Genomic DNA, 15,352 nt, shown 5'->3' with positions numbered 1-15,352 from the left:
TTTACAATTGGGATGATACGCTGTGGTAAATAACGTTTTTCGAGTATCCTTCAGAACCACATACGACCATAAGACTGGAAAACCATATACTATGATCCTTTACTCCATGTTGCAGCTTTCTAATGTTCCAGGAACCAATTACGATGGGTTGTATAACAAGCAGCCGACCAGTTGATGCTGTGAACTGCGTGCTCTAATGTTTGGTTTATGTTCTGTAGCTGTTTCGTAAAATCCGATACCGTATCATCCTTGTATTAATATTAATAAAAGTATTGTATTGTATTAATAAAAGGCCTCCTGGCTTTCCCTAAACTCTTGGTTAATACTATTCGTTGAGGAGTGAAGGATATACATATTGCTCTTCTGAGGGCCCTCTAGTTTCTTACTGTGACGTTTACATTTGGTGATTATTACTATTTTTGGAAATGGAGTGTATTTACCTACCTAATATATTTAGGAATATACACGTGATCACCGAATTATGACCACATACCTAATACGGTGCTGGGACACCGTTCGCAGGGATAACAACCTAAATATTGACTCCATTAGATATCTGAAGACATTCAGAGGGCGCTGGAGCCATGCTGCCCTCAAGGCTTTCAACAGTGTTGGAATAGATGAAAGTTGCGTGTCCATACGCATTACTTCCCATTCCAAAATATCCCACAGGTGTTCAATTGGACTGGGGTCAAGGGAATTTGGAAAGCCAGTCAACATGGTGACATTTTCACTGTGTTCCTCGAACCACTTGGGCCCAGTGACAAGCCCATTATCGTCTCGGAAGATTCAGTTTCTGTCTAGGAAAAAATGCAAAATGGCAGGGTTCTCTCATGGTTTCTTAAAAGCTGTCGGTAGATCTCATCAGTGAAATGTAGGTCCATACGCACCAGGAGTTGTAGTTCTTGCGAGAAAGACATTCCCAACATTAAGCAACCACCACTACCTGCTTGGATAGTGGGCATCACGCACGATGGGTCCATGGACTCGTGTTTCTTGCGCCGTACACGAAGGCGTCTGCCGGCTTCTTTCACCAGATATATGGACTCATCCTACCAGAACACTTGTTCTCCAGTGTTCAACCAACGTGGTATTGACACCACAGCTTTCACGTTGAAAATGATCAGCGATCAGGAGAAGGTGTCTATTGGGTCGTCTGCTGTGGAACACCCATATGTCTGAGTGTGCGGCGCATCTTCATTTGGAATGTTGTTACAACGCGCTGCACCCTTCGCTTACCACGAACATCCGCTGTGTATAATCCTTAGCTCCTACTTCTGTTACAAACTGATAGTTGTATTTCGTCTTCGGCTAAAAATAAAGCAGACTTGCTAGCATCTTAAGTTTCTCCAAACTCTTGTATCGATAATCTTGGCAAATCACATCCTGCCATACGAAACACACTCTACCCAAAATATAGCCAGAACGAAGAATGTTGGAGAGATTCTGAACAACCTTGATGCCAAGAAGCCTACTGCTCTGAAAATCAGTGCTTTTGACCTTCAATCTGTTTTGTATCGCCTTTTTTAAACTTTGTTCTTCCACTGGTGTGTCTCCCTCTCTTTCTGCATGTAAATTTGCTGACATTCGGCTATGTCATGAAAGGGTGAAAACTTTTTCCCCTCCACTTATCGTCCCATTGTACTTACCTCTGCTCTTTACAAAGTAATGAAGAAATCCATCAATCGCTAACTCTTACTCGATCTCCAAACCTTCTATATGATCAATGATATCCCATACTGATTCTGTCAGTGTCGATCGATGTGGGTTATATTGGCTCATGTTTCTTATCTTTGGACAAATTAGATGAAAAAACCTGATGAAACTCAAGCAGTTGCTCTTCACATTTCTAAGGCTTTTTATCGCGTTTGGTATGGTCTTCTAATAAATTACCATCTTATGGATTGTCGACTGTTTTGGTAATTGGGTGTTCAGTTTTCTCTCTCACCGCTCACTGCAGGTGATGGTAGAGGGATCTCTGTCTTCTAACTTCTTCACTAACGCTGGTGTTCCCTAAGGTTCAGTTCTTTCTCTCACTCTTTTTCTCTTGTATATTGATGACCTTCTTCCATTGATTGGAAGTCCTCTACATAGTTTTTCCGATGATTGCACACTATATTCCACTTTCCATTTTGAAAAGCCTTATCCTGCACAAACGGTTTTAACTTTCCGAATATCCACCACCAATTTCTTAATTATCGATTTCCAGATAGCTTTCCAAAGGGGCAAAGGAAACTTAGTTAACTTCAATCCTTCTGAAACTCGTCCTCTTCTCTCATCTCTCGAAGTAGACCGTACTGCTGCTATGCTTATCCTTGATTATACTCAGATTTGTAGACAAGATCACATCTAGTACGGATTACCCTGACTTCTGATCTCTCTTGATATATGCACATCGCGAATATCGTTTCCACTGGATCAAAAAAAAAATTGTTTTTTCTCTCGAGTTACTTTTCTTCTAAATAAACAACTGAACTGCTGACTCTGTAAAAATCTGAAATCCCTCCTACATTAGTAATGTTGCCGCATCTTGGGTGGTGTCCCCATAATCCCTTATTCAAAACAAGGTGGTGAGGTTAATCAGTGACCCATCTCTTACAAAGTCTTTCCACTCTCTGTCTCACTAATGTCCAGTTTCTTGGACACCAATCTGATCCTTAACCGGTCAACGTCCATTTACTGTTGAAATCCAAAATAACAGACTGACTTTTCTTCTTTCTCATTTATCCCTTCTACTCTTGGTCTCAGTAACGTTATCCCTTCATATGCAGCCCTCATTGGTAGAACAGTTGGCAAAATCATCATTCCCACCACACCGTGCGAAAAAGATCTGAGTTCGAATTCGGTCAATGATGCCAGGAATTTTAGGGGTCTTTATTTCAACGTGGCTGAGTTAGTCGGCCTCAGGAGAAGGTAGCATGGTTTTTTCGCCGGAAAATGGGGGTTTCTCGTCCAGCAAACAGCAAATCGACCACAGAACACGCGCAATTTACCGATATAATATGTATGGCGCAATATGGCCTAAGTTGCGATGAAGGGTAAAAAGGTTAGATCCTATTAACACCTAAAATCCTTCAACAGCAACAACCTCCACATGTATTTTCCGAAAATTACAATCTACAGAAATTCAAGTCTAATGTCAACAAGTATCTTCTGTCCTCTCAACCTGTAATCCAAGCATGGTACTAAGTGCAACAAGTTCTAATACCTTTCGTGTTTGGGGTTTTCGTAAGAAAATAACTACTTCCTATTCAGGAAAAGAAAAACATGAAATCAGAAACTATCCAACAGCGTATGTGGTACGTATTCTAGATATCATAGACTGCTTGATAAAAGAGTCTGTGCAGGCTGTTTACATTCGAGATTTATATTTAAATATGAATTTTTCTCTCTGTTTTGCTATCTGAATTTCATCTATTCCTCTTTGAAATAGCAGACTGTATTTATTTTGATGGAAGATATATTTTGTATCTCTCTAAACCCACGAATATACCAACAGAGAGCAAAGAACGTATTTTACATTTCGATTTGAAATGCTTATTTATGTATGTTCTTCATCAGAGATTCATATGAGAGTTGAAGTTGGTTGATTGAATTGCAAAAATTCAATCAGTAGCTAAGCCTCCTCAGAGAAAATTGCTTTCAATAAAATGAATACGATATTGACTTCCATGGCAACAGTCTTACTTAAGGAACCCATCTTTCTAACAGTTTACACACACACACACGCAGAAAGAAATTTCGCATCTAATTGAAATACCCACTAAGGGGTCACCTCTAAGATGGAAGGGTGGACTTTTCATTGTACACCTCGTTAGATGGAAACCACCCATCAAAATGATAACTTCGAATGAACTACACCTTTGGTTAATAAGAGAGCTACATATTAATGAAAAAATCTGAAGTCTATAGTACAGTCGAGAATACTTTTCAGCTACCACCAGATGGCAGCAACCTGCACGTACAAGTGGGTCAGAACCCTTCTGACAAACTTCGGGAGCGTGTTGAAAAATTAATAATAAAGAAAAAAATTAATAAACACTGTCCATAAAAATATTGGCTTAAGTTACTAAACTCTCCAATGATATCACCTTATCACGTTCAATGATATCACCTTATCATTGAACAAAATTACCCATAACCCCTTCATTAAATATTGAACTGTGGGAAAACATCACATCAGCAATAACAGATCTGTAAGTTCATTTTTAAAAATACGGAAAGTGTCAAGGAACATTTGTATGCCCTGTTAGTGTGTATAAATGGCTCTTGCCAAAATCGATTTATATTTGAAGCGACATTGGCTGTTGGAGGAGGAAGTCTGCAGTCTTGCCATGATTGATGCACAAGAACATTATATACAGAACGCGAAAGATAAGTGTTCTTCGCAAAACTCCAGACGGCACTCCTTATGAGAGATGTGGTCTATAAATTAAGAACAATTTCTGGAAGCTGTGTAGACTAATAATCCTGATACCAATCTTGATGGATGACTTTATAATGGAAATATCAATTTTATTAAGGGAATTTATCAAAATAACTACCATCGGAGGGTTTGTAGAGTCGATGAGAAATCTGTATTACGTTGAATCCCTTTCTCCATTACAAACAATCAACAGATGCTTATGTATGTACCAACACAACACCACAATCAGATCACCACCTCGTATTAAAATTAGCTTTTTATTTCTTGTTTCTTTAACTCCATTTTCTATTTTATTTTTTTCTTGATGCCATCATCTCCTCATTTAGGTTGGGGAGTAGTTGCCATATGTCTGTGGTCGTTCAATAATTCTTTATTATCTATTTCGTTAAAGTGAATTTTTTTTTTTTTTTGGTTTCCGGATTTCATCGGACTCCATCAATCATAAAATGATCAATAGAAGTCTATGTGTCAGGTAGCTGGGTGCACGCCTTAGAATTTTGGCTGTACAGTTGGGTCGAAGAGTTGTAAATCTGCTGTCGATTCACTGTATTTGAACACCTGGGGAAATGAAGGAAAGATTAATCAATGGTAGTTTAATTGAGCGAAAATCCACATTGGATTTTGGAGATTCAATTTCTTAGATGAAGTAAATAAAACTTTACGAAACTCACGCTGTTTGGACCATTAATTATTACTTCCGACAATTAAGGTACGAGAAATTGGAAAGGGGAGGGACTTCGACCAAAACAAAAAAAACAGTGCAAGTGACAGATTAACCTCCGATGGGATTTGGCCGACCCAGGCCACTTGGTCAGGATAACCTCCTTCTAATAACTTTTCCGATGGATTGTTGTTAAAGCGTTATTGATTTTCAGATTATTAGTTCGCTAATGACACAGTACAATAACTCCCACGTGTAATTAGGCATCCTTGGTTGTGTCCCAATTTGCTCCAATTCCTTCACTTGATTTCCTTAAACACATCTCCATCAATAGGTTTTTCGCCGGTTTCCTTGTAGCCTTTCCTCAGCCAACTTTCAAGCTCCAGATTCTAATTAAACAGATGTACTGAAGTCTGGTGCGATGGTAATTATTATGCTAATGACCTTAACAGCTACCGCCAGCTCTAGAACGCAGACCTAAGCCTCTGTGGTTATTAATAAATGTGTGCCGTTTTGTGCATTAGCCCGACAGCCTCCGAGTATTTGGTCGGCATCACTTGGATAATGAAAAAGAATCATAGAAGTTTGGAGAGAGAGAGAGAGAGAGAAGATTTCCCACAATGCCTTTCGTTATTTCTTCAAGCGTTAATCTGAACACAACTACAGTTGAGCAAAAATCTATTTTTGTTCTTTTTTTTTAATTCTGAAGTTTGCCTCTTTTTATTTCTATACATTCATTAATAAATAAATTTATATATTTGGTTGGGATTTATTTAATAAAATTAAATAACCGCGTCTCCCTTTCTCAGGGGCTAGCCTCCATTTTTTTTGTAGGCAACAGTGCAGATGGATTTGTTGTAGTAGGGTTTTAGGAGCATCAGCGACTAAGGCCATATTGCTCTGTAAATTACGTGTGTTCTGTGGTAGATTTTCTGTTTGCTGGACGAAAAACTCGAGTTTCCGGGAAAAAAACCATGCTACTCTTGTCTGAGACTGACTAACTCAGCAACTTTGTGAAAAAGGCCCATAAAAATTCCTCATGTCAACAACGGGACTCAAATTCAGGCCTTCTCCATCCAGTGTGAGGAAGATGGCTTATCGGGCATTTTCCCAGGAGAGTAGAGGCCCAGCTTCATCTACTAGAGATGAGCATCAGGAAACTGCTTTCAAGTGACCGCAGCTTCCTGGCAGCTAAGAGGTCAGTCACACAAAACTAATAACACAACAACACATTGCACACGATACCAACCTTACTTTACATTACTTTACTTTACAACCAAACTTTACATTGATTAGTTTTGCAACAACAAAGATTTACTCAAAGCTTATTTGGGGAGAAATCCCAGAAACCGTCAAGGCAAAGACACAACACACAATGTCCATTGGTTGAGGAGGTCTTCATCCTTGGCCAGCTGCATCGTCTGATCTTTATTCTTTAGACTGTTGCTTCTGGAGTCACATTAAAACCCATGATAAACCACTTTGATTCTGCAACTTAAGAATTGATTCTGCAACTTAAGAGTAAGTTTTAAGATAATTTTAAACATTTTGGAACTTGCAATTCTAAAATATTGGTTACACGGTGTTCTGTTTGTTTGTTTTTTTTTCTTACAATTGCCACCGGTATTTCTTATACCGGTTCGAAACCGGATCCGTTGATACAATTTTCTGCTTAAAATCACTTGAGAAATGAACTCCTGACATTTTATGGATTCCTCCTGGGGCATTATATTCATTCTAATATTTCAAAGTAAGCAATAAATCTTCCTTCTACTTGGAGAGGAAGAGAAAGAAAGAAACGAGAAATAAAAATAAGAAAGAGGGATAGTGAGTCAAGATAATGCAGAGCGAGAGTTCTCCAGGAAGTTTTAGTTCAGACCAATAACAAAGGAAAGAAACTGTAAAAGCAAATATCGTGTTAAAAGCTGCAAACCACCAGGGGAAACTAGAGCCAGATGCCCAGATAGATCGAGTCTAGGAACCCAGCAGACGCCAATTTCGAAGGAGGAAGGAGCTGGTATGAAAAGAAATATAATGTTACATCGGCGAAAACACTTGTACATACATTTGTTCAAAGTAAGGCCAAAAATGCAGGCTGAAATTATCGAGACCATGTTGGAAAAAGAGCACACAATCCGGACTGAAACAAAGAAAATTAAAGTAGACATCTCTACTATTCATGGTGCGCAGGTAAATTGAAATGGAGACGAGTGAAAATTTAGGCAGCTGAAAAATCTCTTTCATACTAAAGGAATGATAGATAGTTCTTGGATATTCTATGGTACTTTGGTACTTCCTCAGTGTCTGAAGTGATGTCCGTATTACACCGTCTACTTCCGAAAGACCTTAAGAGATATAAGGACAGCAATTCAATATCTGAAGAAGTGGTACAGGAAGTAACACGAAACGTTCGAAAATTATCGGTCAGATTTTTCGTGCAAAAAATGTAAAGGTCAATAAGGGAGATATGAATAGATATGAAATGTGAACTAGCCATGGAACTTAAAGACCGATATGTAACATAAAAGGTAGCTGAGTGGTGGAATCCCAAGTGGAGTAGTACTGTTGTTTCAGTTGGCCATGATCATAATCCATGTGATCGAAAAATACGATTGAGGACGAGATTCTTGTCAAACACTAGTTGTAAATTCCTATTAATGAAATGCACTTACTCTACATTTCTGCCATTCTTTAAAAACATGGTGGAAGTCATTTTTTGATATGTGTTTGGGAATAACCTCCGATGTCTTTACAACTTCTGACAGATAGAAACGTTTTCCTTGCAGCTTTTTTCTTTTTTCGCAAGGTTAGGGCTGTTGGGAGGATGAGGAACACACTTAACATTAAAGTTGGCTAAGTACTCGATGACAATATGAAGTCTCGCATTGTCGTGATGCAGCATCCACCCACCTGCATGCAGTTTTGGTCGTTTGCGACGAATGTGATCCCACAAAGTGTGCAGTACAGTTCTGTTGTAATGTCACATAACAGAGATTTGTTGCTTATTCTGTGGCTCAAAATTATGAAGCCATGTCTCATCCACCATAACCTTACCATCTTCAGTAACCATACGTTGTAGCTCCTGACAAACCTCCATATGAACTTGCTGTTACTCGGGTCTGAGTAGTCTTCGAAGCAAGCATCCACAAACACGTGTCACATACCTCATGGAGAATACCATGCGTTCTTTCTACTATTCTAGACATTTCTGCCAGTTGCTTTACCAGTTATTTTAGTAAGGAAACTGGTAAGCAGCATGGTTTTTCAAGAAAAATTATGATCATTCTTTATTGAACAGCTTTCATTATTTATTTCATCTGCTTATTAAAAATCTTCTCCCCTACCCAAAGTTAGATTTATACTTCATGTTTACAAGTTACATTATTTCTCTTCTTTTAAGAGATACCCCTTGAGGAAATGTCTAGTCATTTTTGCTTCCAGTACAGTAGCAAAGCTCGCAGCTCTGGAAGTTGTATTCCCTTGATGTGTCTCGTTTACAAGACTAAGACGTCTTTGAAATTTTTCTTTAACCTTCATATGCTTATTAATATTTATCCAACCATTAACTATTCATTCATTAATGAGAGAGAGATAGGTTGAAGTCTACAGTCACGTGTCGCAAAATAAAAAAAATAAAAGCTGACATTCAAAAGCAGATTTTTTACTTAGCGAAGAACACACCATAGCTCTATAATTCCATCAAAAATTTACGTGTCATTTGAAAATGCATATGTTTATTCTAAGTAGAAAACTAGTGTTTTTGGTGTTCCTGGGGAATTTCAAAGTAAACAACTTTAAATTGTCTTCTGAAATAGTGGTGTACCAGCGGATTCTTCGAAGACTCGAGTAACGTCTTACAATCTCAAATGTTTGTTGCAAAACCCTGCAATTTGTTCTCGAAATAAAATCGATATCTTAAACAACCAGTTATTTTTTCCTAATGACACCTGGAGATGGATCCTTGCTCAGATACTCTTCAAAGATCCTCAAACCACTAGCTGAACTATGATTAGTATTATCGGACGGTCTCTCCGATAGATTACGTTATTTTTGTGAAGATAAACTCAGACAAGAGGCGATCTGATCATGCGCACCAATGAGTGCAGCTCCTCCTAGTGGCCAGGTCGAGTATCAACTGACCTCGTCTATCATACTCTACCCATAAAGCGATGGATAGCCTTACAGATAATGCATTAGTATCAAATAACGTAATTGAAGAGAGTGGTGTTACAAAAGGAGAGCTCAACACTTTCTGAATGCTGAACCAATGTGGGCATCGATTCATACTCTATTGATTATGGCCCTACAAGGCCAAGTTGCTCATTATGGCTTCATCAAAGCCGCACTGCTTATACCATTATAAACATCTTCCTCTTTCAACCTAATGAGGGCCGGCCAGACGTTTTAATTAGCATCTTTTGAGATAAACAGATGTTAACATTTGCAGAGAGAAAATAATTAAGAATGACCAAACAGAATCGATGCGACAGTGATCGATAAAGCAATGGTTTGTTTATCACCGTGAATAAAGCAGCCATCACAAAAGGTACAAAGCAGAGTGTTTTTAAAGTGAGCCGGAATGAATAGCACTTTCGGTCAAAAGTACAGTAAATTCTAAAAATATATTCATAGAATGGAAAGTTTCATTCTATGAATATATTTTCTCTCTTTCTCTTTCTTTTTTCTTCCTATCGCCAAATCCCTCTTTCTCTCTGGCCCTAGAGGATAAAACTGTGTAATACTTCTGTTGTTCACTACCGTGCAGAAAATATAATGGTTCGATTCCCAATACTAGGGTACAAACTTTAATGGCTTCTTCACATCATGGCCCATGTATTTGGACTTGAAGTATTGTCCTGTTTTTTCCTCACAGAAACTCAACTTTTAAATCATATAAACCGTCTACAAAACATGCTGGTTGTTTTGTTGTAGTGTTTTTAGGTGCATCAGTAACGTAGGCCATATTGAGCTGTATACAGAGTGTATCATAACATGTGGAGCACACTTGAGGACCTAAAAGCAATAAAAAAAAGCTCCAGCCTTGTTTCCGAGAGTCACAGCCATTTTTGTGTTATTCCAGCAACTGTCTGCTTATACAGAAGTGCTCAAAATGACCACCGTGCCCCTGAACAAGCCTGCAAAAGCCTCATCATAGACTTTACCTGCTCAAAAGTTCCTGGTGTCTGTCAGATTTGCTGTTTTCGTAGTGATGGATCCACCACCATCTGAAACCCGTTTTATAAATGAACTAGTTTCTGCAAGGCATTCATGTATTCTCTTAAAAGTCTTATATTGGCACATGACGATTATGGAAGTTTTCTGCATACAATGTCTGGCCTCTGCTGCATTGCATCTAGCAAGTCCACACATGAGATGCATGTCTACCATATATCTATTTTAATAAGCCTCCATTATTACAGCAAATGCACAGTATCAAAAGGTTAATAACATGCTCCAAACGTAGTGCCCTTGTCAGGATTGTCAGGAGAACTACTGAAATCTCTCAAAGAACACTACTGGATCGTGTTTACAAGGTCCTCTATGAGATATCTAGTTTTCTTTGCAAACAGTTGAATGGAGCCAGCTATGCTAACGCAGTTTGTGTAAAGAATTGCTGAAACACAAAAATGGCTGTAACTCGAAAACCAAGGCGAAATCAGACCTATGTTTTATATGAACTTCTTTTTTACTATTTTTAGGTCCTAAATACATCCCTGAAATGGGTCCCACAAGTTATTGTACACCCTGTATAATGTCTCTAAATTGTGTGTGTTGTGGGGTAAATTTACTGTTTGCTGGACGAAAAATCCCAGTTTCCGGGGAAGAAAAAACCATGCTAGCCTCGCCTGAGACCGACTAACTCAGCCACCTTGTGAAAAAGACACATAAAAATTCCTCGCGTCATGGAAGAGATTCGAACTCAAGTCTTTTCCACCCAGTGTAGGGAGAACGATTATTCTATTAACTGAGACACCCACGAGGACCACAAAATATGCACAATTTTGTGTTAGGATAGTCGATATATTTACGTCTCATGATCCTAACTTCCTCGGGGGCTTCTCCTGTTTTACACCTCCTCTTTTCTCTATCTGTTTTTTTATGTCTCTCCATTGCTATTTTTATTTCTTAAACTTTCTCCACTCTCTCTCTGTAGTTTTTCTCTATTCTTCTCCGCCCTTTTCTCTGAGTTAATTGCAAATACCACTTTCAAATTACTCCTGGAAAAAAAATCTTAAATCCTACCAAAGTTTTCTCTAAACTTCAACCATCACTTCACTTTTATTAGAAAGCCAACGTGGGAGTGTTCCTTTGTTGATCGCGTGACGTTTGAGTAAATAGGAACGTACACTTTTGCTAAGCTGACATCTCACGTAACTGGATCACCCCTGGCACTTCATTAACATTCATAGCAGAGCTGTCCATTGCGAACAACTCATCTGAAAGATATGAATAAAATTTGCATAAACAGCTGTGATATATGTGGCTTTACGAATTCTTATTCGACTGGAACGGAGCTGAGAATCCAGTATGCTAACAGAATTATGACATTTGTTAAAAGTTATCTTCTGCACATCTTCTCCAAATTACCTGCATGAAAGTATCCCAAAATTGTATGATTTATGAGCTCGAATAACCTTTTAAATGGAAAATTAGAAGTGTCTTAATTTTCTCAGAATCAAATAAACGAATTGTATTGGATGACTTTAATTAATTTCTCCGCTTCTATTTATATGACATGATGTGGTGTGTTCTGGCAGTTCTGAATCCAATAAGATTAATAATAAATGATATTTAGATTTTAAGAATGGTGCGATGGATGGTTCTCAATAAAAGCAATGGGTGCTTTCCCTAGAAAAAAATGTAACTGGGAGCTCGTCAGGAACACAAGTATCTGGGAACCAACAAGTGATGCATCCCCAGCTGGGGTCCCAGAGCAGTCAAGTGCATACTGCCCTGGTTGAAGGAGTTTTAGTGGGAGATTCAATTGTCAAGGAAGCGGATAACATTTTTCTGTAATAAAGGTAGATGGAGAACAACCAGGGTGTTTGCCGGGAGCAACAATTGACGGGGTTACCAACGGATTGTCATATTTTAAGGGGAGTAACGATATTAAACGAACACGATCTGACGTTTTGTTGTATAAATAATATTTAACTATGCGGAAAAAATGTAGCGAGTTAGGTCAAATGCGTATATGTCTACAATTATATGCTGAAAGTCTTGCTGATTAACTCAAAATTTGAGAGAAACTGTAAGACTTCAGGGGGAAATTTTTATCAGCGTGGCCAAGACGTAGAAGGAATCTATTTTGTAGAGATGGTATTAATTTGAACAATGGTGGTGCAAGAGTTTTGGCCAGTGTCATTTGAGGATACCGTAAGGGTTCTGGGGAATTGTTAGTTGGGAAGGGAGTAGAGTAATATAGAACCGCGTTTAACTCATGACGTGGATCAAATCAATGTTTGCACATATCTCAAGAATCCTTGTTTAGTGCCGCAACAACCGATGTTGTCAAGATGTTCTGAAGGTGGCAACGTTTCAAATGAGCAGGAAGATAAAGTTATGAAACAAGCCTAAATAATTTCAAGGTGTATGTCAGGGTAGCAAAATATAGAAGAATAATCAGTCTTAACTGTGTCTATAGTAATATCACGAGTGTTGTCGATAAAATCGTTTTATTTGAACTCCTGGTTAGGACAACTAATGCGGACATAGCAGGGCTAACAGAAACATGGTGCCACCCGGAAATCGGATATGACGAATTCGACTATGTCATATGCAGTGCATTGAGGAACAATAAGGAAGATAAAAGGGGTGGTGGGGCGATGTTTCATATCAAAAGCAGCGTGAACATGATAACAGCTTTTGCTGAGTCACAAGTTACTCCTGCCAGCATAATACTCTCCGGACAGGGAGGCAGCCAGAGAGTGTATTGTACCACTGAGGTTAATTATGAAGGCATTATTGGACTCGGGAAATATTTGAATTGAAGAAGTGCCAATATCGCCAATACATAAAGACACTACTTTTAAAAGAGAAGTCCGTCTCACTTCAGTGGTAGGCAAAATCTTGAAGACAATGTTTAAGAGCGCAATTAAGGATCGTCTGGATAGAAATGGCATTCTGAAAGAGACACAATATGGTTTTGTTAAGGGAAGATATGTTCAACTAATCTGGTAAGCTACTTTGATACTGTTACTCATCCGCTGGATGTAGGGAACAATTTCGACGTAGTTTATTTAAATTTTAGCAAGACATTTGACTCAGTCTATGAGAGTTTACTGTATAAGTTGGAACATGTTAGGATTACTGGAAAAATTATAAGATGTTTCACAGGGCGGTTGTAGCGCAGAAGGCAGAGGATTGTGATTAATTGATATTCTTCAAATCGGTGTAACGTCAGAGTGGCGTTTCCCAAAGATCGGTCCTTGGACCACTGTTGTTTCTGAATTCTATAAACGACATCGACGAAAGGATAAAGTGCGTGATGTCAAAATTTGCAGACAATGTAAAGATTGGGAGATTGGTAAGATGATAAGTGCCAAGCAGCACTCCCTCAGGATGATTTCAGCAAGCTTCAAGAATGGTCATAAAAGTTGCAGCTATGTTTTAAGTTAGCAAAATGCACTTGGAGAATAGCAGCCCCAAAATAATTTATGTTGTGGTGGGGGGAGGGGAAGGTTGAATTTTAAAGAGTAGAGGAAGAAAGTGATCTGGGAGTTACGATACGGGCAGATATGAAGTTCTCTGAGAAGTCTAAACAGGCGGACTACCAAGAAAGCTCATGGTGTGTTATCGATGATTTATCGAACAATATCCTGTAGAGATAGGGAGGTCATAATCCCACTGTACAAATGTATAAGGTAATTGTAAGACCGCATTTTGATTACTGTGTCTAAGTACGGAGACTTCACAGAAAATAGACATTGAGCTTCTTGAAAGGGTTCAAAAACGGGCAGCTCGCATGGTGAGATCGGCAAAAGGACGACCGTAAGAAGAAAAACTTCGATTATATGGGCTACAGAGCTTGGCAACCAGTCACCTTAGAGGAGACATGATTGAGGTTTATAAGGCCCTGGGATGGAAAAATTAACGAAAGCGAAATATTAACCGTTATAAAGAATTTCAGAACTAGGAGCCATAAATTCAAATTACAGGGGAAGAGATTTACACTAGATTGTAGGAAGATTTCTTTTTGTTGTTGATTACTGCAACAAGTTGCAGAAGCAACTTGTTCCAAAAATTCAAAAAAAAAAATTACAAATTTATTACTTATACTATATTGTTCCTGCCACCGAGTGGTTCATTAACATACATATTTCTTTTTTCTTTTAAAGGTTGCGAATGTGTAACATTCGACACGACCTACGGCAAAGAATTCGGCATTTTTACCTCTCCAAACTGGCCTGTCCCTTACGATACAAGCATCGAATGTCTTCTGTATACTTTTATCGGAGAAGAAGACGAAATTGTGGAGATCATCTTCGACGAGTTTGATGTACAGAAAACGAATTTAGAGTTAGTTCTTCTGTATATTTGTTTTCATTTATTACTCCTGTTTCTCTTATTTTATCTATTTCTTTTATTAAAGGCATTTAAAAAACATTAGTAAAAGGTTTAATATAGATCAGGGGTTCTTAAGCACTTCTGTACCACCACTGTAAAAAACTGTACGAGGATTTCAGTTTAAATGAAATGTGAAAAAAAAGTTAACGACAGATCTATTTATATTAATCTCAATATATAGAGGTATCCATAAATTATCTTTTACTCCTCATAGAAAATGTGAATCGTGTGAAAAACCAACTTAAAAATGATTATGAGAAAGTTCAATGTGAACGCCACCAATAGCTTGCAAAATTTCAAACTGATAATCAACCTTGTGCCATACTTTTTTTAGAAGAAATTTACACAAGCCTCTGTGATTCGTGCCTTGAACTCTTCTATATCATCGGAAACAGTGGAACATAGACATTGTCTTTAGCAAAGCGAAGGGGAAAATCTGTATGGGATCTGGTGATCTGAAGGCTTCCACGCTCCTAATCCATTGATCAAGAAGGCTGACATCCATGTTCATCCAGGTACGACTTCATTTCATTATGAAAGTGCGGCTGGCTCCATCTTATTAGTAACTCATATTTTTATGTCTTCCTGCAGCCTTGATAGTTTCCTTTGAGTTCGTATATGAAACTGTACCCTTGGTACAGTTTCCTTTACAGATACACTATGGTTTACGAAACGTTCTCACCAACCAGGAATCGATT

General features: G+C 38.4%; 1 protein-coding gene across 2 annotated transcripts in view; it reads left to right on the top strand.

Annotated features, from left to right (window-relative positions):
- LOC150083704 (suppressor of lurcher protein 1-like) overlaps positions 1-15,352 on the top strand; it is a 363,928-nt gene that overhangs the window by 99,045 nt on the left and 249,531 nt on the right. For both annotated transcript variants that reach the window (XM_090378137.1, XM_090378136.1), the window contains exon 3: positions 14,426-14,606. In XM_090378137.1, the coding sequence (XP_090234263.1) occupies positions 14,426-14,606 (181 nt within the window). The remainder of the gene's footprint in view (positions 1-14,425; positions 14,607-15,352) is intronic.

This window comes from Mastigoproctus giganteus, chromosome 7 (assembly GCF_048544385.1).
Source record: "Mastigoproctus giganteus isolate SK-2022 chromosome 7, ASM4854438v1, whole genome shotgun sequence".
In the NCBI taxonomy this organism is placed as follows: domain Eukaryota; kingdom Metazoa; phylum Arthropoda; class Arachnida; order Uropygi; family Thelyphonidae; genus Mastigoproctus; species Mastigoproctus giganteus.
The sequence above is the reverse complement of the archived record's forward strand: the minus strand, read 5'-3'. Positions and strand labels throughout refer to the sequence as shown.